The following is a 21,708-nucleotide window of genomic DNA, read 5'->3' as shown; positions in this document are numbered from 1 at the left end:
GCAGTGAGACATCATCAATTATTTCTTTTGTTTGTTCAAGAAAAGTCTGACGTCTGTATTTAATGCCCCTGGAAATCCTTTTGTATTGTTATACTCCTCACTGAAAAATGTCCGTGTCACGTATTGTCGTCAACCATGTCTGCTGGACTAAAATGAGAAAAGTGGCCTTAAGGTCAGCTATATATTTTTTTTAACTGTCTTAATTTACCCAGAATTCTTGGCAAACTAGTCCACTAAACTAACAATTAAACAGCTTTGTTGAACAGTTAAATGTAGACCGTCTATCTGAAGTATACATGCCAGTATTCGTATTAGCTAAACCTAAACTAGCCAAAGTCTGACTGACTAAAACAAGCCACAGAGGATACTAATACAAGATGCTAAATGCTAAAAAAGTAGCATTATATATTAGCACAAATAAAAAATGTACATAATGTTAGCAAAGTGACTCAATAATGTTAGTTTAACAAAAGATGTAAAGATAAAGTTGGCTAATGTTAGCTAACATTAAGTCCTTACGTCCGTTAGCTTACGGTGGCTAATGTTGGCTAACATTTGCCACTGTATGCTAACAGACGTAAGGCTGCTGCAGCAGAACTCCAGGGTGTTTGATATGTTTCTGGCTTTATCGTCCAGCAGTTAACAGACTCCCACACACACATCAATAGATTATATAAGTAAAAAGATCAGAAAAGGTATGAAAAGGTGCTGTTGTGACTAGTTTTTGAATCACACATAGGCTAATGTGTTTAATAAAGCAAATTCTCAAAGGGCAAAAATGTCATCTATGGTCAATAGACTCTTTCAATCCAGCACACAATTATTGCACATAAAAGATTGATTAAGTGTAAAAGAGGGTATTAGTGCGACTACATCCTACTCTTTTCTATGTTATTCAGCGCTTCACAATACAGACCTGTCAATCATATCTGAATCAAAACTGGTATTTAAAGAGAAAATAATTCATGAGGGCACAAAGACTGTTTTGTGTGTAAAAAAAAAAAGAGGGTCTCAAAGAGATAAAAGAAAGACACTTTAGGATTGGGGAACCTTTCCTGTTACTCTCAGTGACTCAACAGCCTCCTATGGTGAAAAACTGTAAAGCGGAGACCTGAGGCATGGAAAGAAACAGAGACACAGTGATTCACTGAAAGTGAATGGCCCTGACTCCCCTACCAACCCATCACTGAAGCGGGGAGAGGGAGTAAAAAAAAGAGAAGGAGCAGTGAAAGGACGGAAAGAGGGGGAAATGACTGGCGACTGTGTGGGAAGAGAGAGAGAGAGAGAAAGAGAGAGAGGGGAGGGGCCTAAAAAGTATGAACTTGTGTATGATTGAGCTGCAGGAAGCATTAAGAAGGGGAAAGGCTGCAAACAGGACGCGGTTTACTCTCCCTTTTAGCTTTTACACAGGACGAGTGGCCTTATGGGTCCTCGTAAGGGACTTTTCCCACCGGGTCTCACTTTTCCTCGCGCGCTCCTTCACTCCTCAGAGTTGTCTTGTTAGTAAAATCCGGAGCACTCAGCTTGAACCCGGGCTGTTTTTCCTCTTCCCACTGTGCGTAATTTCACTCCTGGATCGAAAAGAAGGCGACATCACAACAACACGAGGACCTGGACTCAAGACAGAAATAAAACAAACTGTGGGAAACATGAAAGCCGTCTGGGATATCTGCCTGGTTTTCCTCATGCTGAACAGCCCCGGCGTGCTGTCCTTGTCCACACGTAAGTTGCACACAGATGTCCATCGATGCGCAAAGTCAGGGTCTTGTTCATGGGAAGGGTTTGAGTTTAGGATGTCTTTTAGATCTGCTGAGATCAGTTTAATCCATGTGCCACCCATAGATATGACTGTAAACAGCCATGTGTGACATTGACCCACTGTGGTACGCATGTTCTTAAAGATATTACAGATGCACACATTTTAGCAGCAGGAAAAGTCATTTTAATAGATTATTATCAGTGCAAACACTCCAGATTTAAACTACAGGCCTTAATTATGCTATTAATACTTTTAAATACTGTTTTAAGAGGTTATTAAGTCAACCCAAACATTAGAAGAGCATGAAACATGACAAAAACACTCTAAGCTAAGATAAGGCTACCTTAGGGATATCACGGAGGATACAATTATAATTTCAAGAGGATAATCATGAGTAAACTACAAGTCTTAATAAGGTTATTTTAAAATATTATATTTATGTCAAAATACTATTTAAGAAGGCTGTAGGTCAGTGCAACTGTTAGACGTATACTACAAGTTAAGATTAGGATATTATAGTGATCTCATATAGGATACAGTTTAGGAGGATATTAGTCTATTACATTTAAACTACAGGGCTTTAAATGGCGAATTAGTCAATGAAAACATTACACAACACACTACAAGCAATGTTGAGCTATTATATAATAGAGCATAGTTGTTATTTTAGAAGGATATCAGTCAATGCGATCGTTAGAAATTAATGACATGACTTTAGATGGCTATTGTAGGATTTTTTTATTCTAAAAATATTTTAGAAGGCTATATGACAATTCAAACATTACAAAAACACTGAAAGCAATCAGTAATTATCACTCATTTAAAATGACATTATTCAGTGCAAACATTGTGTACAGATTGATATTTTTTATGGGAATATTATGTTCATATTAATGGAGATTTAAGACTTTAACTCCAGTTAATGACACCAAAGATAAAGGACTTCCATAGGAGGATAAAACCAGCATTAAAATATATCGAGGAACACATATGAGCTGAGAGGTCACTGTACGGCCCGAGCAAAATAACTCAACAGATTTCACCTTACATAATAAGGGCTCACTGTCTTCTTTACTGACTGTACAGATTAAAAAAAGACAAATGCCCGTGTCCACCTGACACCGCGCGTTATTGATGCTCTCCTGTTGAAGTATAGCTGTTGTATCCCCGCAGAGAAAACTCATCTCCCCGGAGGCTGAATTTCAACAAGTCAGGCCATAATTCGTTTAACACATGGAGGGCGAGGGGGGCTTCACGGACCGCAACAAAACAGTGACATCACTTGCTCGGGTTTTGGAGAATGTTAACCGGCAGCTTAATGCACAGTAACATAAATAAATCAAAGTTATGTCCGCTTCCCCGTTTAAGTGGCTGGATTAGTTTTTATGGTGAGCTCACTGGCAGAGCAGCTCCTCTGAAAGGATCTCCTGTTATTCATCCTGTTTGAAAGGCGCTAATAAAAGAAAGTGTAGTTTCAGGGGCTTAGAGGAGACAATGGGCTGTGATCCCGAGCTGCCCTGCTGTTTATTACAGGGCCTAATTGGTCGTTACTGTTTTATTCACTGTAATAATGGAGGGTGCTTCCCCTGCACTCTCTGTGTTTTGTGGTTTGCAGATGCCACCGAAATAAAACAGTTTAAATGTGGAATTTTCTCGCTAACATGTAATCAGCTTTTAGTGCAGCTTGTAAGTTGGAGTTTATGCGTCCTGTTAGTGTATAAAGAGGTATTTATGTTGGATGTGATTATTTAATACTAAGTGTTATACTCTAAAAAGCAGAAAACCCTTTAAGAAGACAACTTTTTCACTTTAGATTTAACTTTTCAAATCCTAAATCCTCCCTTTACCCCGCGCTTGCCCTTTCCTTTCTCCATCCAGGAGTTCGGTTAAATACCTAAAGTGTAAATCCACAGAAAAACATCCGTCCCCGTCTCCTCGACCCCTTTTCAGACGCTGTTGCACGGCTCATTGTCGCTAAATGTTGCGTGACTTCTTCTACTTGGCTCGTCCACACTGGCCCCTCAAAACGTTCCACATGTACGTCTATTGTGGCGCAGACGGAGGAAAGTAGAAGCTCTCTTTAGACTCCTGCATGGATGAGTGGAGGGTGAATAGTTCTTTAGAAAACAGGAGGGGACGTCGTGTCGCTTTTTGTTTTTCAGACAGCTAAAATGTCGTCGGAGCATCCCCGTCCTGCTCCCAATAACTCCGTCGTCTCTATCGTCGCTGATCAGAGCTCCACTTTAACCCGCCTTTCCAAACAAATAACATTTACAAGCCATTTCCTCCAGTGAGCGTGTCAAGTAGAGACAATAAACAGCAGTAATTGTGTCTTTCAGTGTCGTGTTTGAACTGTTAAATTCAGGGTGTTTTGGGCCTTCACACCCCGCTCCGGGGCAAAGTCTCGTCTATACGCCCCAAATACATAAACACTGCTTGTTATTCAGCTGGGTCGGCATATTATTGGCTAATCACGAGTCCCACTGTATCCGGTGACAAAGACAACCCCCCCCCTCTATACTCTCTCCGCATGTGTTTGTTTGTGTTCGTGTGTGTGCATAACTGTGAGGAAGTGTTGTGTCAGGCTTACGATATGAAAATCAATGTGGAGATGCGGTTGAATGAACTTCTTCAAAGGCGGCTCCTCCATAAAAGGAGCACACAATGTCTGTCAGCGTAAGGAGGCTGGCAGCTGAAAAGAAGGTGGCCCCGGGCGAGGATTTGTAGTGGTCTGACAAAGTGTTGACGCTCGGCGCTCAAGTCGATTCTGCACAGACGTCGGCGCAGGAGAGTGTTTTCATAGGGTGGTCTACTTAGGTGGGCAACATATTTTTAATGATCAGCAATCTGAGAAAAAAGGCTCTTGATGAATCGCTTCAGGATTTCTTTCTTTCTCTTCTTGTGTTGTGTTTACATGTGAGAGCAAAAAGTCTTCCACTATTTGCTTGTTTGTTGCTTTAGAAGATTGAGACCCAAATATTTTTCTGCAGGAGACGCCTGAAAACAAATCACTTAACATCACAACAACACAACTCCGAGACGAAGCCGCACACGCACACACAAAGTTATTTCATATTTGGAAGGAAAATATGATTAATTTATTATATTAATTATTAAGCGACTTTCCTACAGAGTTTTACAGGATTAAGAAGCCAAGACGATTAAAAAATAAGCAACGATCAGTAATAGGGGTGGGCCAAAATATCGATGTGGTAATATATCGTCATCCTGACTCGTGCAATACAATTATCAATAGGCTGGCAAATATTTATGGCGCTCTAAACAGACTTCCCTGCAGTTTTGACTCACTGCCTTAATACTTCATGACTCCTTGTGGCGGCACTTATGACGTGAATGAGGGTAACGTGAGCGGAAATTAATTTGATGTATCATTATGTGATTGTCTTGTGAAATATCAAATATCGCAGAATGGCTGTATTGTGATGTTATCGGTATCGTATCGGAAAGGTTACAATCGGCATTCAAACCCGGGTAATTATCACCTCGGCTTCGAGTCAATGGGAAAAGAGACAATCGGCATCTATAAGCGGGTCTTCTTCAAAGTGGGAAAGGGGTAAATTATGGGTCAAGCTCCCAAAACACTAGATACTACGTATCCCATAATGCAGCTGTATATCTCTCATTCAAACTCAATGTCTGGTAAACATCCATAATCTTTCAAATCCCACATGTTCAAGCTTTGCGTCCAGTATTTGAAGTTTCCAGCTAAACTTGCAATGATGACCTCACTATGACATCATAAGGGTTATTGCCTTAGACAAAGGTCTGTCCAGGAGACAATTATTATCCCAAATAAACTGACCTTTATGTATCAAATGGATAATCGACTGTCTCCTCCTCCAGATGTAGCACTAATCTACCCCCAGGACCCCGTCCTCCGCATGGGGTCCAACCTGACCGCCAGCTGCTGGGTCCACCCCGACCTCGGCGTCCACGCCAGCTCTCTGTTCTGGACGCTCAACGGTCAGCAGCTGCCCACCTCCATGTACAGAGTGCTGAGCCCGACTAACCTCAGCGTGACGCTGGCAGGACTCAACGCCTCCCGGCAAACATCCGGAGACAACCTGGTCTGTCACAACCACAAGGGACACATCCTGGCTGGATCCTGCCTCTATGTTGGGAGTAAGTGGACGTCTGTCAGTGATTATATTATTCTTCAGCCTTTAAGGTTCATATTTTTTCATTTTGGATAAACAAAATGGAAAATAAAATTTAGAACAGGAGTGAAGGGGAAATTGGAATGAAGGGAAAACAACATGGAAGTGAAGGGCAGCTTTTTTTAGTGTCCCAACAGTCGCGGCTGTATTTTATGTTTAGTATTCCTGCCTTCAGGCCAGCGAGAGGCCTCCTGTGTGGTCCATTACTCGCACTATCACTCATAGGGCACGGGTCACTTTAGACAGACACGTGTTTGTACTTCTGTACTTATGAGGACTGGCATTTACACATTACATTGCTAAATACCCCTTAAATATATATGTCTTATAAGTTAAGTGAACTTTCTTGGATTTTATTGTTAAGACGGAGCCCTAAATATCTACATTTAACAGTTTTCTCTAGTGACAGCCAAAAACACTGTCATGTTTTGAAGTTATAGCATGTAGCTTAGCATTAAGGCCTCCTTTTGTCATGTCATTGCTGCTAGCTTGCTCTTAAAGCTTTGATTCCTCTTTGGATTAAACAAAGAGATATATCATGTTAATAAGTGAGCTTAAAAGGGGCTGGTTTGCAGATTAGGACACAATCAGGTTATGTGTTTTCCCCTGCTCCCAGTCTTTGTGCTAAGCTAAGCTAACCCTGGTTGAAAAAACAAGCAGTTAGATGATCAGAAAAGAAGACAAAAGAATAGTTCTAAACAAGCCAGATTATCTAAACCTATTTACCTGGAGATAAAATCAAAGTTACCACACTGTTAATGTCGGTAATTATCCTGCATTGCACGGGCAACCTGTGCACACACGCAACTATGGCAAGTACAGTAGGTCAAAGATGAACCAGGAAGTCGGTCTGTAAGCTGTAATGAACAGTTGGGAGGATATTTTACTACTTGCTTTTTTGTTAAGCTTTTAAACAAGTTAATAACCTTTAAAATAATCTGGTCATGTAAATATGTTCTTCTCAAAGGTAGAAATACATGAACACATGCACGACATAAATACATACAAAAATATAACCATGGAGAAACGTGCTTGCACAAACACACACACACGATGATGCAGTTGGGATCCTAATCTCTGTGTGACACTGGTGTTGAGCACCTTGTGTTCTGAGAGACGAGGAATGTTGGCAGGGAGCCTGACTCTGACCAAATCAGACAGCACACACACACACGCACACAAACACACCAATTAACAAAAAACAGACCAATTTCTAAGGAACATCACTGGTGGGTGAATTACACAAACAGGAGGAAGGGGCTGAAGTAATGACTGGACTCTGGCCTTCTTCTTTCTCTTTGGTTTACTCCCTCTTTCTCCTCACACACATCTCTCACTCTGTTTTTCATCCCTCTTTCTCCCCCCCCAATCTTACCATCTGCCCCTCCAGTGCCTCCAGAGAAGCCGGTCAATCTGACCTGCTGGTCCAGGAACACCAAAGACCTGACTTGCAGCTGGGCTCCAGGAGGACGAGGAGAGACCAACATTAGCACGCAGTACAGGCTCAAGTACAAACTCAGGTATACACGCACACACACACACACACACACACACACACACACACACACACACATAACAGCTACATTCAATTCAGAATAGAATATTTACTCTTAAAACTAATAAAATAATAACTTTCCATGAGCCCACTAGCATACCAACTGACCAGTCACTAAGCCCCGCCCCCCTTAGTTACTGTTGTCAGGCCCGATCTTGCAAGGCACACATATTTAAATATGGTTACAATGGTATTTTACTATTGAAATGCTCATTAATTTTAGCAACAACCGTTGCCTGTTTTCGGATAGAGGTGAGTGTGAGAGATAGCATCATATTCAGCTGAAGCTAGCTAACTAAAGGTGCTACTGGTTGCTTCACAGGCTGCTTGAAAATTTTGTGTCCATTTGACTTTTTAAGATATTAACAGACTTGTTTTAAAACAAGAGAGCCTTCATATAAACGTGAGTGCTACAAAGCACACACAATATGCTAAAAGACTAAAGCTAAAGCTGCCTTGTGTGAGGAGCTAGCTGTAGTGTATAGTTAGTGTGATAAGGAAAAAAGTTGGTATGCTTAGCTTAGCTTAGCTTAGTCTTCTCAAAGTTGTATGATGACTACACCAATGTGGTAAAATGTGTCTGTGGTTGCTGAAGTTGCTAACATTGAGGATGTTTTTTTTTTACAACTCATGGAAATGCTAAGCTAACTGCACAAAATAATGTTGTTCATAGGCTCTTTACTTAAAAGTTGAACTTGGTTAGCCAGGTTAGCCAGGCATGCTAGCAATTGCAACGGAGCTGTTAATCAAACTGTTAAATTTGAATTGACACCACATTCTGAAGTCTTTCCTTAAACTACAGAATCACTCTTATTTTAGCCTGAACATGGCTTCATAATACAGGAGACCCTTTTCCAAGTCATGCTAAGCTATGATTTGACAATTGGGTGAAGAGGGGGTTCAGGGAATGGTCAACTGATCAGATTTCTACTGTATGTAGCTCTATTTACTCTGAAAATGTCAACTTGCAGATACACGAGGGACCACGCCATTAGCATGTACATTAAGGGAGAGACAACCGAGTAAAATCAGCCTTGGGCTCAAATGGGTCAAATGTCCACTCAGTGAGCCTATTGCCAATGTTCCAACTCAAAATTAACACGTCATGAGATGTTTTCAAAGTATGGTCATGCCTCAGAAACAAGCTAAAGTTCAGAGGGAAACAAGGCAAAATATTCAGGGTTCTCACACGCCCTGGAAAAACTGGAAGTTTAGAGACTAGTTTTCCAGTCCTGGAAACACCTGGAAATGGATTAAAATGACCAAATATCCTGGAAATAATTTATGTTGTCCTGGAAAATTTTAATTTAGTTTAGCCCCTCACTCAGATTGCATACATAAACCTAGGTGCGTATTTTTGTTTGAACATGACTGTTGGTAGGATAAGCTGTGCGGTATGACAGGTTTGCCCTCACCTGGCTGGCATGCAAATGTCTCCTCCTAGTGGTGGCTATATTTTTAAACCCATTGCGTTTCTGAGTTTTGACCCTTTGAGGTGGCCGTACCTGGTTAGTGTGCAGTATTGAAGCAGCAGATTGTAAGCAATGCAAAGTGAGCAGCTAATAGTTATATTCCTGTAAGTATGAACACACGTCATTTTATGTTAAGCATGTGAAGTAAATGGATTGTTTGTTTAGATAATATGATCGCGATCGAGATGCTAATTTCAACTAAAACACCGGATCTTTTGACTTAAAATTACTTGATGACATATTCTGATGTCAGCTAGCCGGTAGCATAAGTTTGCTGCCTCAACTCCAGGCTCCCAGAGCTGTCACATTCGCAATCGAGTCCTGCGAGCGATATAAGATTGCCGCCTTGAGACGTTTTCTAAGCAACTGACAAGACGATAGAAAAGTATGACACTTGAATATTACAATCTTTTTTTTTTTTCAATATATTGCTATGTTCTTTCAGGTGTAACTTGGATAGATGAAGGCTTAATGAACGACTTCGCCCCGCCATTCCGCCTTGAACTATCAGTGTAAAAGGGGCTTGAGACACTTCATCATTAACCCTGCATCATTAAAAACAAAGGAGGACCGTTTGCGAGCAAGTGATATTCTGTATTGTCAAGAAAAACTCCTGGAAAATTATTTCTTAAAAAGAGTGGGAACCCTGAATACTGTATCTCTTTGGCAGACCTTTGTTAGCAAAGCAAAATAACTTCAGTGGTTGCCTCAGGCTGAAAGCTCTTCATCCATAGAAAAGCCAAATTTTATGAGAATTACGAAAACTGCTTTTTGGTCTGGGAACGGTACATTTTGGAAATGAGTTTCAGATGGGTTGTAAGCTCTATTCACATTTTTAAATAATTAAATCAGCGGTTTAAAAACACCAGAAGGGAACTTGACATGCAGTGCCCATAGGCTGGCCAACCGCATGGAAATTTCTTACGGCAGTCATCTTAGTGTAAACAAGGACTTAATAAAACCTCCGGTGCCAGATAAAGTCTTAACTAGAAACACATTATGCAATAAATTCTATATCACATGAATTATTCAAGCAGTTTATTTAATGCAGTGCAGAGTTATTTCAGTGTTTTCTGTTTCCTCACAGATGGTACGGTAAGGAGAAGGAGTGTGAGGACTACACTCATTCGCAGCCGTACTCCTGCAGCATCACTCGGGACCTGCACCTCTTCACGCCCTACGAGATCTGGGTGGAGGCCTCCAACCAGCTCGGGCAAGCTACCTCTGATGTCATCACCCTCGACATCCTAGACGTGGGTGAGTGTGAGAAGACGTGAACTTTGACACTCTTTTGAACTACTTTTTTTTTTAAGCTTAGATCCTGGTGTCAATGAACCTTTAGGCTATAATGTAGGACAGTTGATACCTGTGACCCAAGAAAAAACAAAGCAACCTGCGACTACTCATCAAAGGATAATAGTGCATTTCATTTGGTCGCCTGTGTTCTGGGTAAACATGAAAAACACCAGGTATTACTTTATGTTTCAATTGAGAGTCCTCTAGCAGCAAAAATGACATACTGTTATTTAACAACATTAAACTGTTTCCTAGTCTTGGGGCCAAATGACATAATAACAATGATAATAAAGAAAAATAAAGCATACATAATTATTAGAAAATAAGTGAATTAATAGAAATTAATAAAACATAAATAAAGTGATAAATAATATGTAGATAAACCCAACACTCAAAGGAACAAAAAGGCCTAATCAAAGACCGTCTTAACCAAATAACTTCTATATGAACCCAACAATTTTGGATTCGGTAACGTGGTGTTAGCTAGCTAAAATGATCACGCTAACTCTCATCCAGCTAACTTTGCTCTTAAAGGCAGTTGAAGGATTGATTTGTTTATTGTAGTGTGTAGTGTTGATTTAAAGACCAGCTCCAGCCATGTTTTAAGAAAATGCTCTGCTTGAAATAAGAAATTGTCTTATATGTTTTTTCTACAAAATATGTTTCGCTTTCAAGGCACCTCCTCCTTCTCCCTCATTAAAAATTACAGCCACAAACAAAACACGTCTCTGCCATCGTTTAGTAGCAACTTATTGAAACTTAGCTAGCTTGAAATGTAGTAATTAGTAGTAGTAACGTTAGTCAGTAGTGAGTTTGCCAAAATTACGTTGACGGTTACAGCTGGCTCACGCATCGCCGAAGTGGTTGCCATAGGTTGCACGTGATGAGATGCATAGCGTCACCACGTCCATTAACGGGATTGGCTCCTTAGGTTTGTGACGTCTCAAACCTGCCAATCTGAAAACGTGATGTTCAGCCTGTCCTTGGTACACTGCAGTTTAAAAGCAGACTTATGTTGTCCCTAATATGTTTTGAGAAACGCCACATGGAGATGTTTACAAGGTTAAACACTTGATTTTCACTGGAGGAGCTCTTTAAAGAAATTGTAAGACATTTGGGAAAATGTGCTTATTTGCTTTCTTACCAGCAGTTGGATGAGATTGACGTCACTCTCATGTATCTGCTCTGGAGCTAGAGCAATAAGCGCTTAGCTTAGCTTAGCATTAAGACTATAAGGGTGGGGTTTACAGCTACTCAAAACATAAAAATATGCCTTCTAGCACCTCATAAGTGTTTTAATAAACATGTTTTACCTTGTTCGATTATTCCATATAAAAAAACACGTAAGTGTAATAACAACAATTTGTGGTTTTACAGGGGTTAAGTGCCAGAGATTTTCTTAGCCAGCAGCAGTGACTCTGTTTTCACAGAGCCCAGCTAGCTGCTTCCAGTCTTTATCATAACTCTCAATTCAAATTCCCAAAATAAACAGAAGTTTGCGATTACAAAGAACTTTAAGGTAAAAAATGTACTCTAGTTTTTTTTATCCTTTAATGACCCCTTGGATTTATCTTGTGACCCCCTTTAAATGTTGAATAAGAGCATCACTTCAAGCGCTCCTGCAGCTTCACACTGTCTGAGCTGCGTTTCCTTTTAAAGCTTTGTTATGCGGCTTCTTGCCGAGCTTAGTGCGGTTTAAGCAAACGGAGCATGCATCAAGACCAAATTCTTTTCTTTTCTCAATATCCCCTTAAAAAAACACACTCACAGTCGCACACACATGCATGCACACACCTGGACAGGCGTAGGTGTGTGACAAATGGGAACGCCCTCTCTTTTGATGAGCTCATTTTCTCTTTACTCATGCTCACTGGACACACACACACAGAAACACACAGAAAACACTGGCTATCCCCTTTTATGTAGCGCTGGAATGTTCCACACTGATCCCCCGAACCTAATCCCATCTCTGAGCCGGCTGCAGACCCCTGAGGCCCGAGGAGCTCGGGCTTTGAGGCTTTAAGACTTGGACCTGAAATAATACAACGTGATTAGCTTGGAGCTCTTCACCTGGGTGACTCCTGACACGCTCCGAACAGTGTGTGGGAAATGTACTGAGAGAAAACCATATAGAGTTTCAGAGGCGGACACGTCACAGGCGAGGAAACAAGCGTCCGTCAAGCTGTAATCTCTTACGGATCCCTAATGTATGCACGCACACACACACACCTGTTTACACACCCTGAGGGCAGGGCAGGGCCTGGTAACAGTATAGAAACAGACAGGCAGGCAGAGTGTAGGCAGCTTCTGGACTCGTGTGCGCGTTTTGTTTCGCTCAGGTTGCCCTGGCCATTCATGAGCAGTTTCCACAACAGTGGCGGGTCATAAAACACAGCAACCACACCTCGCGTCGAGCTGCCGTGAGTCAGGTCTACGCTCATGTCTAATCAGTCATGAAGGCGAGGCGGAAACACCTCCAGTTTTCTCTGCATTCCTCAGTCGCAGGGAATCCTCTCGACCCGGAGACGAGAGGCAACTTGTGTTAGTGTCTGACTGTGAGATGATGATGTGATGAAGAATGACACAACATATGTTAACTATGATTCATCGCATATTTGTCATGTTTCACTGACTTTTATGGCCAAATGAATTTAATGTCAAGAAGAGCTCATCTGCCTATGTCAAGGGACAAATAGCTCGATTCTGTATTGTAGGTACAATTTAAACAATAGTTTCTAAATTAGCTACGGAAAACAAAAGTGGCAGTTTTTGGAATAATTGTACACAAGTTATTTTTATGTTTATATCTGTTACTGGGGTTAGAGCGGCAGATATCGGAAAACACTGACATTGCAATAACTTTTCTTTCTGCGATATACTTTGTATATTGCGATATAAAAATAGAAAATTATACCAGATAAATGCAGCATGTTTTCATGTACTTACAAACAATTAACAAATACTACTTTAATTTGGTACTTTTAAGTCTATTTTCTTCTCCTAGTCTACAAAACCCCCTCCTTCTTTTACCACACTTGTTTTGCGTTCAGTGGGTACGAACTGTGACGCGACTGATAATTCGCCCCCAATCATTGTGTATTGCAAGCGGCTGATTTGCTGCTCAAAGCACACCTAGCGAAAAACATCACATTAGAGGGAGTGATGTTTTACTGAATGTCATCGCTGCTGTGATTCGGCTGTAGATAATCATATAATCACAGCAGTGCTGATATACAGTATAACATCACGACCTCGAGCGTGATACTGCTTTTATACAACAGTTATTCAAGCTGCAAATAGTAGCAAAAAGTAACAATCAACAATAAATAATTTTTTGCTCCACCAACTCAACTAGTTCCACAACTTAACTGAAACTGGACTTTTGTTGCCGAGCAACCCAAACATTCTCCCGCACTCTGTGTCTACAGGTCACCACAGAGCAGCTGCTTTGTATGATGTACATTTATCTGTAGGTTTTAATTTAGTCTGCTGTGTGATTCAGAGGTACCAGCTTAATCAATGTACACATACACGTTCTGCTGTAATGTTAATTAACAGTATTCAGATCACATGGCCGAGGCGGAGTGATACACAGAGTGAAAAGTCCCAGTGATGTTGTTCTCTATGTCAGCACTCATGGACGCCTCTTATCCAATCAGAGTACTTGGTCGGAACTAACTATTTTAAGAAAACAGTGTTATACTGTTAACTAAAACAACCTTGTGGGGAGCTGTTTGGATTAAAAAGACTCGTCAATTCAACAAGTGACCATCGAGGCTGGGCGAACACGAGTGTAGGCGAGTTGATCGCGTGCAGTGGGTCCACACGACAGACAGGTGACACACACTCTGCATGCACGGTGTTCAGTTCACTCCGTGCTCTGGTGAAGGTCTGCACTAAGGTGATACTGTCGTAAAAACGAGAAAATGGCCCTCGTTATTTTCTTTAATTTACTAAGATGTGTCAGCTTTTAAACTTTTCTTTCTTCTTCACTTTAATGTTGAAAATAAATCTTTTTCTTAGACAGATGGTGTGCGTGCCACCAGCGTCAACCCTCCCCTCCACCGATTCATTCCCTTTCCGTCTTTCCCCCGCGTCGCCTGGTTTGTTTATTGTTAAGGAATGACTTTAGACTTAGACGATCTTAACAAGCCCAAGTCAAAGTTAAAATTATGGTCTGTCACCATATGTTTGTTTGTCGAAAACATAATGGTTGTCAGATGAAAAGCCCTCTTCCTGCGCACACAAGTCAACTGTTAGAGGGCTCTCAGAGACCGCAGACCTCCGCCAACACACAACAATCCTTCAATGTGCTCTTACACATAAAGACATCACTCCTACTGCTTTAAAGTGGAAATGAATGGATTTTCTCTGCAACCAAACTGTAGAAGGAAGCCCCCTGAGCTATGGACTTTTGAATGAAAATCATAATCTGGGCCATCTGTTCGACAGAAGTTGATCATTAAGTTCTCAAGAGTCTATAAATACTTGTTAATGATTGTAATAAATAAAAAATAAACCTCAGTGTGTGACTCTCAGATGTTGCACTGATTATGACGTTAAAGTCACACACGCAGCCTGTTTTTATTCTCAAAAACAAACTAGAAAAGCTGTAACACACTGTTTTTAAAGACATTTCTGAAATCCTTAAAGCTACACTCATCAATATTTATATATTTACATATTCAGTCCCAAACAGCAGACAGACAAAGTTACCAGCTAGCTGGTGACAGTGTTTCCACTACATACAATTTGTGGGGCACTGCCACAAAATTATTGCCACCACTACATCAGATTTCTATAACGTGTCCTGAGGTCGCAATTAGACGACTCTGAGATTTCCGCTCCAAATGAACGGTCGTTTGCCCTCTCTCCTCGTTGAGGAAGAGCACTGAAACAGTAGCCTTTTTTACACTGCCAGTTCAAGGCGGGATTATTACGCCTCTGTTGCGTTCCGTCTTATATGTAAAACACACAGAGGCGGAAGGGGGGGGTGAGCATTATGGAGCATTAAGCAGCTACAGAGGCGGATGTTTCCCTCGGGAGTTGGAGGCGACCAAAAACAGAGCTAAAAGACGGTAACTGTTGGATGAAAGACTCGACTCCAAATAATGATGTGTGTAACAAACGACTGTTTGCTAACATTCCATTTCGTGTTTTTTTTGTTTTTAATTTTTTTATGCCTTTACTGTTAAAGAGAGGAAAGTGGATAGTGTTGGAAACAGGTAAGAGAGGGTGGGGATGACACGCGCAGGGGGCTGGGGGTTGGAGGCGAACCCGGGGCCACGGGATCGATGCGATTTAAGCGCTGGGCTAAACTGACACCCAGCTATTTTATGTTTTAAGTTGTTCTGCTGCCCCCAAGTGGCCAAAAAAAATCAAGCAGTGCTGCTGTTTTAAAGATCTTTTTTGGCTGACCGCCGGGGTCAACCCTACACACAGGTCTGTATGTGACTGACTGACTGAGTAACTGACTGACTGTACTTTCAGAGCCATAGAGAGAGAGAGTTGTGACATCGCAATGGCGGATCATGGAGCATATTTGACCTCCACTGACGCGACTCTCTGTCTATACAGCTCTGGATACTGGATACTCGTCCACTGTCCTCACCTACGTCTGCAGTGTGCGCCTGCTTTCAAACACGTTGTCATCGGCCTCATGAGGACAGTCCTTGTAACATATTGCCCACAAAAGCGCACATTGACCTGATGCAGTCAGCGACATACGAGGTTTTGACCTAGTCTTGTTTATAGTCTGATGCAATTTAACATCGACTTTACATCCAAAAGATACATTTTTGCGTACAAAGTTAAACTCTACAGAAAGAGAAATTCAGTGATTCAGTGTGCACTGTATGTTTTTTTTTAGGTTCATTTTAAAATATTTTTTACATGTAATGTTTTCCAGGAGTCTAGGATTATTACATAATATACTATTCTTTTTTTTGCAACTTACAAGTGATAAATGTAATATTCTTATGCCACTTCATTTTGAGTCAAATCAGACTTAAAGCTCCTGTGAGGAACTTTCAGTTTGTGTGGATTTTGGTGCCCCCTGTGGACAAAGCCGTACCTCTCATCTCTTTGTTGATTTTGTCCTGTAGGTGTTTAAGTGGGTGTTTTCCAAAAGAAATCTCATCCTGCTTTCTTTAACAGTCATATGTATCACTCACTTAAAATTTTTGCCCTGGAAAATGTAATGCATGCAGTTAATCGCTTCGTCTAGGTGATCTGATGATGATTATTTTTGCATGTATTTACTGTTTTAAGTCCTAATGATTTCTCCCTCCATCTTCTTTCCCTCCAGTGACCACGGACCCTCCCTCAGGTGTGACCGTCAGCCGCGTCGGCCAGTTAGAGGACCAGCTGAGCGTTCGCTGGGAGGCCCCGCCTGCTCTCAAAGACTTCCTGTTTCAGGCCAAATACCAGATCCGCTACAGACTGGAGGACAGCCAAGACTGGAAGGTAAAGGACAAGGACACCCAGTTATGAGGACATAAATCTGCTCTCTTTGTCTCCTACACACACGCAGATACACCAGAGCAGCAGTGTCCCAGCTGTTTCTCATCCTAATGCTGTAATCTCCTCTAATCTACTCTGATTGAGGCCTCCTCTGCCAGATGAGTTAATGGCTGGGCGGTTCAAAAACTTTCATCAGTCATAAATCTAGAAGTCAGGTTTTGATCAGGAGAAAAACACAGGCCAGAGCCACTGTGTATACCTCCGCTCAAACTTTTAATGAATGAAAAACACAAGTGTAAAAGCTTCAGCCGTGCAGAGGCCGCTTCCCAGAATTCATATGAGTCCTCTGGGTACGAGTGAAGATTCTCCAGTAATTACACAGATGTAATATAAGCAAGTCTTTGCTCGCAACGTGGAAAAAGAAAAGACGGGGAGTGGAGCGAGGTGGCGGAGGGATGGGACTTAAATCCGAGTGGCTTTAAGGGTTTGGTGGTGAAAACAAAACGCCGTTTCCCTCTGAAGCGGCCCTAATCATGAGGTCATGCTGAGGAATGGAGGGATACATCTCCGCCGTTAATGTCTTCAATATGGCTGCAAAGACACTCAGAGATTTGGCTTCCTCGTGTCACATGATTAGCCCTCTGATGCCTGTAATTTCCAGGTTCTGTTTTCTGTTGTAGACGCTCTTAACAAGTGTTTACAGACCGAATGCCAGAGACAAAGTGGAGACTATTAGAGCACATTATTAACTGCGGTTTCTTTCTGTTTGCCTGCCTTTATTCCTGCCATCTGTCTGCATGTGTGAGTACCTGTACACGCTCCTCTGCGTGTTTCTCTGTGTACCCTGCTCTGTAACAAGTAATAGAGAGCAGATTTTACCCAGCAGGCACGATTTCATGAAAATATTTTTATAAACATGCTGATCAGGAGCCACTAAACAATGTGGTGTGCATGCCGTGTTTAGGTCTGTGCATGGTTTGCGGTTCAGTTGATCCTGCCCTGTGTTTAAGTTTTTACCCATTGGTATTTAATACTGCGGTCGGACCTCCAGCGCTCACAGCGTTCCTGTTTGTGTCTTCTTTTTTTCACGCAGGTGATGGATGACGTGGGGAATCAGACATCTTGTCGACTGGCTGGACTCAGACCTGGAACAGTGTATTTTGTCCAGGTATGATACGGCGTAGATGTGTGGAAGTTGATGTAAGTGCACGTCAGATTTGGCCCGTGTTCATGATGTATTTCCCCACAGGTTCGCTGTAACCCTGTGGGCATCTACGGCTCTCGTAAAGCCGGGATCTGGAGCGAGTGGAGTCATCCTACTGCTGCTTCCACACCCCACAGTGGTGAGCACATACTCAGAAAACACACTGATTTAACTCAGAAGGCTTTTTTTCTTGTGGAGGGACCTTTGGTCCGTTTTAAAGGTGCGGTTTGTACCACTGAAATGAGTTTCGAATATGTTCCACAGTTTTCTCGCACTGGAAACCTAGAGGTTCGTTCTTTGCTCTTCTGCCAGCTTGTTTTGATTTTATTGACAGATTTATCAATGGGGAATGCATTGGTTTAGAAATTAAACCAAAATCTAATTATTGCTAAGTCAGACATTACAAAACCTAACCCGTCTTGCTCCTTACAAAGAGATCAAAACAGGAAACTGACCACAATTTCACTCATGCTGTTTCCCTTAATTGAAGCTGCGGTTAATTGCGTTTGTTGCCTCAATAGAATTTAAATAGATGTTTTTTTTTTTCTTATTTAGTCTCAACTGTCTTGTATTCATTTTCTCCTATTTAGCAGTATCAGGCCAAATAATGTCAAAAAAGTCTCAGATTTTCGGGGGGCTTTTATGGCTTTATTGATAGAGCCTTTTAATAGCCTTTTTATTTTGTCTCTTTATTCTATTCTTATGGGCCTAACAACATCTATCTATAATTATAATAATAATAATAATAATACCACCAATAATAATAATAATAACGTTTATTTATAGAGCACTTTTCAAAATCAAAGTTACAAAGTGCTTTACAAAAGCAGCAAAGTAAAACAAACAGACGGGCCATAAAATCAAAGGCAGATATTAAAATAAGTCATTTAACAAACATATAAATTTAATTTTAATTTAATTCTAGAAATTTTAATTCAAGTAAATTCGGGAAAGGCTCGCCGATAACAGGACGGATTAAAAAGAGATGACTGACTCAGCTGACCTGACCTCCTCGGGCAGGTCCTTCCAGAGCTTCGGAGCCCGCACAGCAAAAGCTCTGTACCTCTTAGTCTTCAGTCTGGCATTTGGTACACACAGAAGACCTCTGCCCGAGGATCCCAGCGTACGTGTCGGCTCGTACAGTACTAGAAGTCTGAGATATAGCTGGGGGAAAGGCCATGGAGAGACCTAAAAGTAATCAGTAAAATCTTAAAATCAACTCAAAAACAAACAGAGCTAGATGCTAAAACAGGAGTATCTATCTATCTATCTATCTATCTATCTATCTATCTATCTATCTATCCAACAAGCTAGCTTGCGGTTTAGCATGCTTGCTAGCCCTCTTGCTTTTCCTTCTCATCTCCCTGCTGATGTCCTGGTTTTTAAATACATCCCCCTGATTTCCCCCCCCCCCACATGATGAAAAGTACTTAAAGATGAGTTATTATGCTGTTCCACATGTTAAGACATATGTATAATGTTACAATGTTGGATGTCCAAACTCAACGTGGGTGAAGTTTCAGATCTGTAGGTAAAAGTATGTTGGGGTAATCCCCAGGCTTCTCAGCTACACGCTGCACTTCACTTCACGCTGTGACATCACAAAGTGCAGCCTCAGCAAGTTTTTGGAGAGCTGGGCAATCAAAGGGGCGGGGTTTCTTAAAGGGACAGAGTGGTTTTAGGCAGAGGATGTAGGAGGACCTGCACAGAGCACCAGTGTGAGAAAAATGCTGAGTTTTTTTTTAACTGTAAATGATGCTAAGCTACTCCACAGGTATCACAGAGTGAAATATGAAGCTTGAAAGAATGATGAAGCTTTTAAGAATGATTGTCTTACAGTCTCCTGTGATAGCTAATCTTCCCTAACTTTCTGTCTTAACTATAAACACATATATATGTGGAATCAAATGGCCCTCTGCGAGCTCTTTCATGGGTTTCAACTTTTACAGTGAAATTGCTGAGTAATCACAACTGATAGGGCTAATAGACACAACTATGAAAACACTTCGGTGTTAAAAAAGTTGAATTTAACTTGAACAGTTTCCCAGAACTCTCCATGAACGCCAGGAATGTTCAGGGGGAAGTTACTTGGGGCATTTATTGGCTGAACTTTTCATGGCCTTTAGACTCTCTACACATACAGCACACTGCACATGTTGAACTATCTCTCACGTCTTCCTCTTTGCTTCTTCGTTTGTATTATATTTTTGACAAGTTGGAAATAAGTAAACTTTGAAGTCTAATTCTCCCTCTCGTTCCCTCCCTCTCTTTCCTCCCTTCCTGCAGAGCGGTTGATGTCGGGCTCCTGTGACTCAAAGTCGAGCGGGGACTCCAACTCCACCCTGCGCAGGGAGCTGAAGCAGTTCTTCGGCTGGGTGCGGAAACACGCCTATGGCTGCAGCAGCATGTCCATGAAGCTGTACGACCAGTGGCGAGTGCTGATGCAGAAATCCCACAAAGCTCGCAACCAGGTAGGTAAGCATCACTAACGCAGGGACACACATATGTACGAATGCACACATGAGCCGAGTGAAGAGAGCAAATGTTTTATGAAAGCTGATTTGTAACAGATTGTGTTTTGTTTTTGAATGCAGGTTCTCCAAGGGGATAAATCGTAGCACACGCTGGCTTCAAGAAAAGGACTGTGTGAGTGTGTTTCTGTCCGTGTGTGTGTGTGAGTGAGAAGAGAGATTGTTTTCTTATACGGGAATTATAAGACATTTCGCTCCAGACATTTTGTGCAAAACACCATCCGTGTCTCTGAGAGGACATCCAACGAGAAAATGTGGGATGGTTCTTCCTTTCTGCATCTTTTCCAGCCGACGTGAGCGCTTTCTTTTGTCTGAAAGAGTGCAACAGAGAAGGATGGACTCGCCACGGATACTCTGGTATCATCATTAAAATGAGACCACACTCTGCTTTCTCAAAGGACGTTGTAGCATGCATAAAGACATATGACACACACTCGCTCTAAATGTGCACAGAAAAAGGATTCAAACACACTTGAAGTGTTGCCCGAGCATCCAAAAGTATTCTGTGGATCCAAAGCACCATCTAGTGGCGGTTCAGCATCTGTGGATTCTCCCAACCAAAAGCTTTCACTCTGGTCCTGATGTAAAAAACATATCACACAGTATTTGTAGTTCATGCTTTGTTCTGTGAGAGGATAATGTGCCAAACTGGTTCCGCCAGCGTTCATGTGTTTCTGAGCGACAGTATGTGACTGACGTGTTGCTGTTTGTGTGTGGAGACGTTTCACTGCCTTTATTTTTGTACTGAATTGTACCAGCATATTTAAAACTGTATAAAGTTATGTTTTATTTCCTAAGTTATGTTTAGTTAGTAAAGAAATATTAATGACTGAAGTTGTTTTCGATCTCTATTGTTGTGTGAAAATGTCTAAGTAAGAGGGTCTGCACATCACTTCAAACACGTGGTTGCTACTACGCGACACTACACATCAAAGGGAACAGCAATTAACTCTATACACAACCTATATCTGTGAGGTACAATGTTTACAAGACACTCAACAGTACTCACACTTTACTGGACGCACACAACAGCAAAGCACTCGTGTTGTAGGACTCAAAACACCGAACATCAAACTTGAAAACTGTCCGCTGGTGTCTCTCCTTTGATCTGGCGCACTGCGCTGAAGGGTCGGAGCATACCACTCTAGGAGGGGAGGTTGGAATAGTCCAAGTGCATCTGGCCTTTTTAACAGTATGAGAGACAGGGTTGTATGCAAATATCAATTTTTCCAGGTGTTTCATAGAATTCAA

At 41.5% G+C, this 21,708-nt stretch overlaps 1 protein-coding gene across 2 annotated transcripts; it reads left to right on the top strand.

Annotated features, from left to right (window-relative positions):
* Nucleotides 1-1,407: 1,407 nt before the first annotated feature.
* crlf1a (cytokine receptor-like factor 1a) lies at nucleotides 1,408-21,224 on the top strand. Of its 2 annotated transcripts, none has more exons than XM_069662161.1 (9): nucleotides 1,408-1,722; nucleotides 5,624-5,902; nucleotides 7,328-7,457; nucleotides 10,052-10,221; nucleotides 16,568-16,725; nucleotides 17,816-17,890; nucleotides 17,972-18,065; nucleotides 20,213-20,397; nucleotides 20,521-21,224. In XM_069662161.1, exons 1-9 carry the CDS (start codon nucleotides 1,650-1,652, stop codon nucleotides 20,542-20,544), a joined length of 1,188 nt encoding a protein of 395 aa, XP_069518262.1. In that variant the 5' UTR covers nucleotides 1,408-1,649; the 3' UTR covers nucleotides 20,545-21,224. The 2 variants fall into 2 exon arrangements, with proteins under 2 accessions (XP_069518262.1, XP_069518263.1); XM_069662162.1 differs by having other exon boundaries at nucleotides 20,213-20,401.
* Nucleotides 21,225-21,708: the final 484 nt, after the last annotated feature.

The sequence above is a fragment of the Semicossyphus pulcher genome, unplaced genomic scaffold (genome assembly GCF_022749685.1).
Source record: "Semicossyphus pulcher isolate SPU_LCO1_2020_fin unplaced genomic scaffold, fSemPul1.0.p SCAF_14, whole genome shotgun sequence".
Classification (NCBI taxonomy): domain Eukaryota; kingdom Metazoa; phylum Chordata; class Actinopteri; order Labriformes; family Labridae; genus Semicossyphus; species Semicossyphus pulcher.
Note: the sequence above shows the minus strand (reverse complement) of the source record. Positions and strands in the feature narration are given on the sequence as shown.

Excerpts from the sequence above, each read along its gene's own strand:
- crlf1a (XM_069662161.1), top strand. The coding sequence starts at position 1,650 with ATGAAAGCCGTCTGGGATATCTGCCTGGTTTTCCTCATGCTGAACAGC. Across the intron at positions 17,891-17,971 it reads GAACAGTGTATTTTGTCCAG|GTTCGCTGTAACCCTGTGGG; the intron begins GTATGATACGGC and ends ATTTCCCCACAG. Across the intron at positions 20,398-20,520 it reads CCCACAAAGCTCGCAACCAG|GTTCTCCAAGGGGATAAATC; the intron begins GTAGGTAAGCAT and ends TTTTGAATGCAG.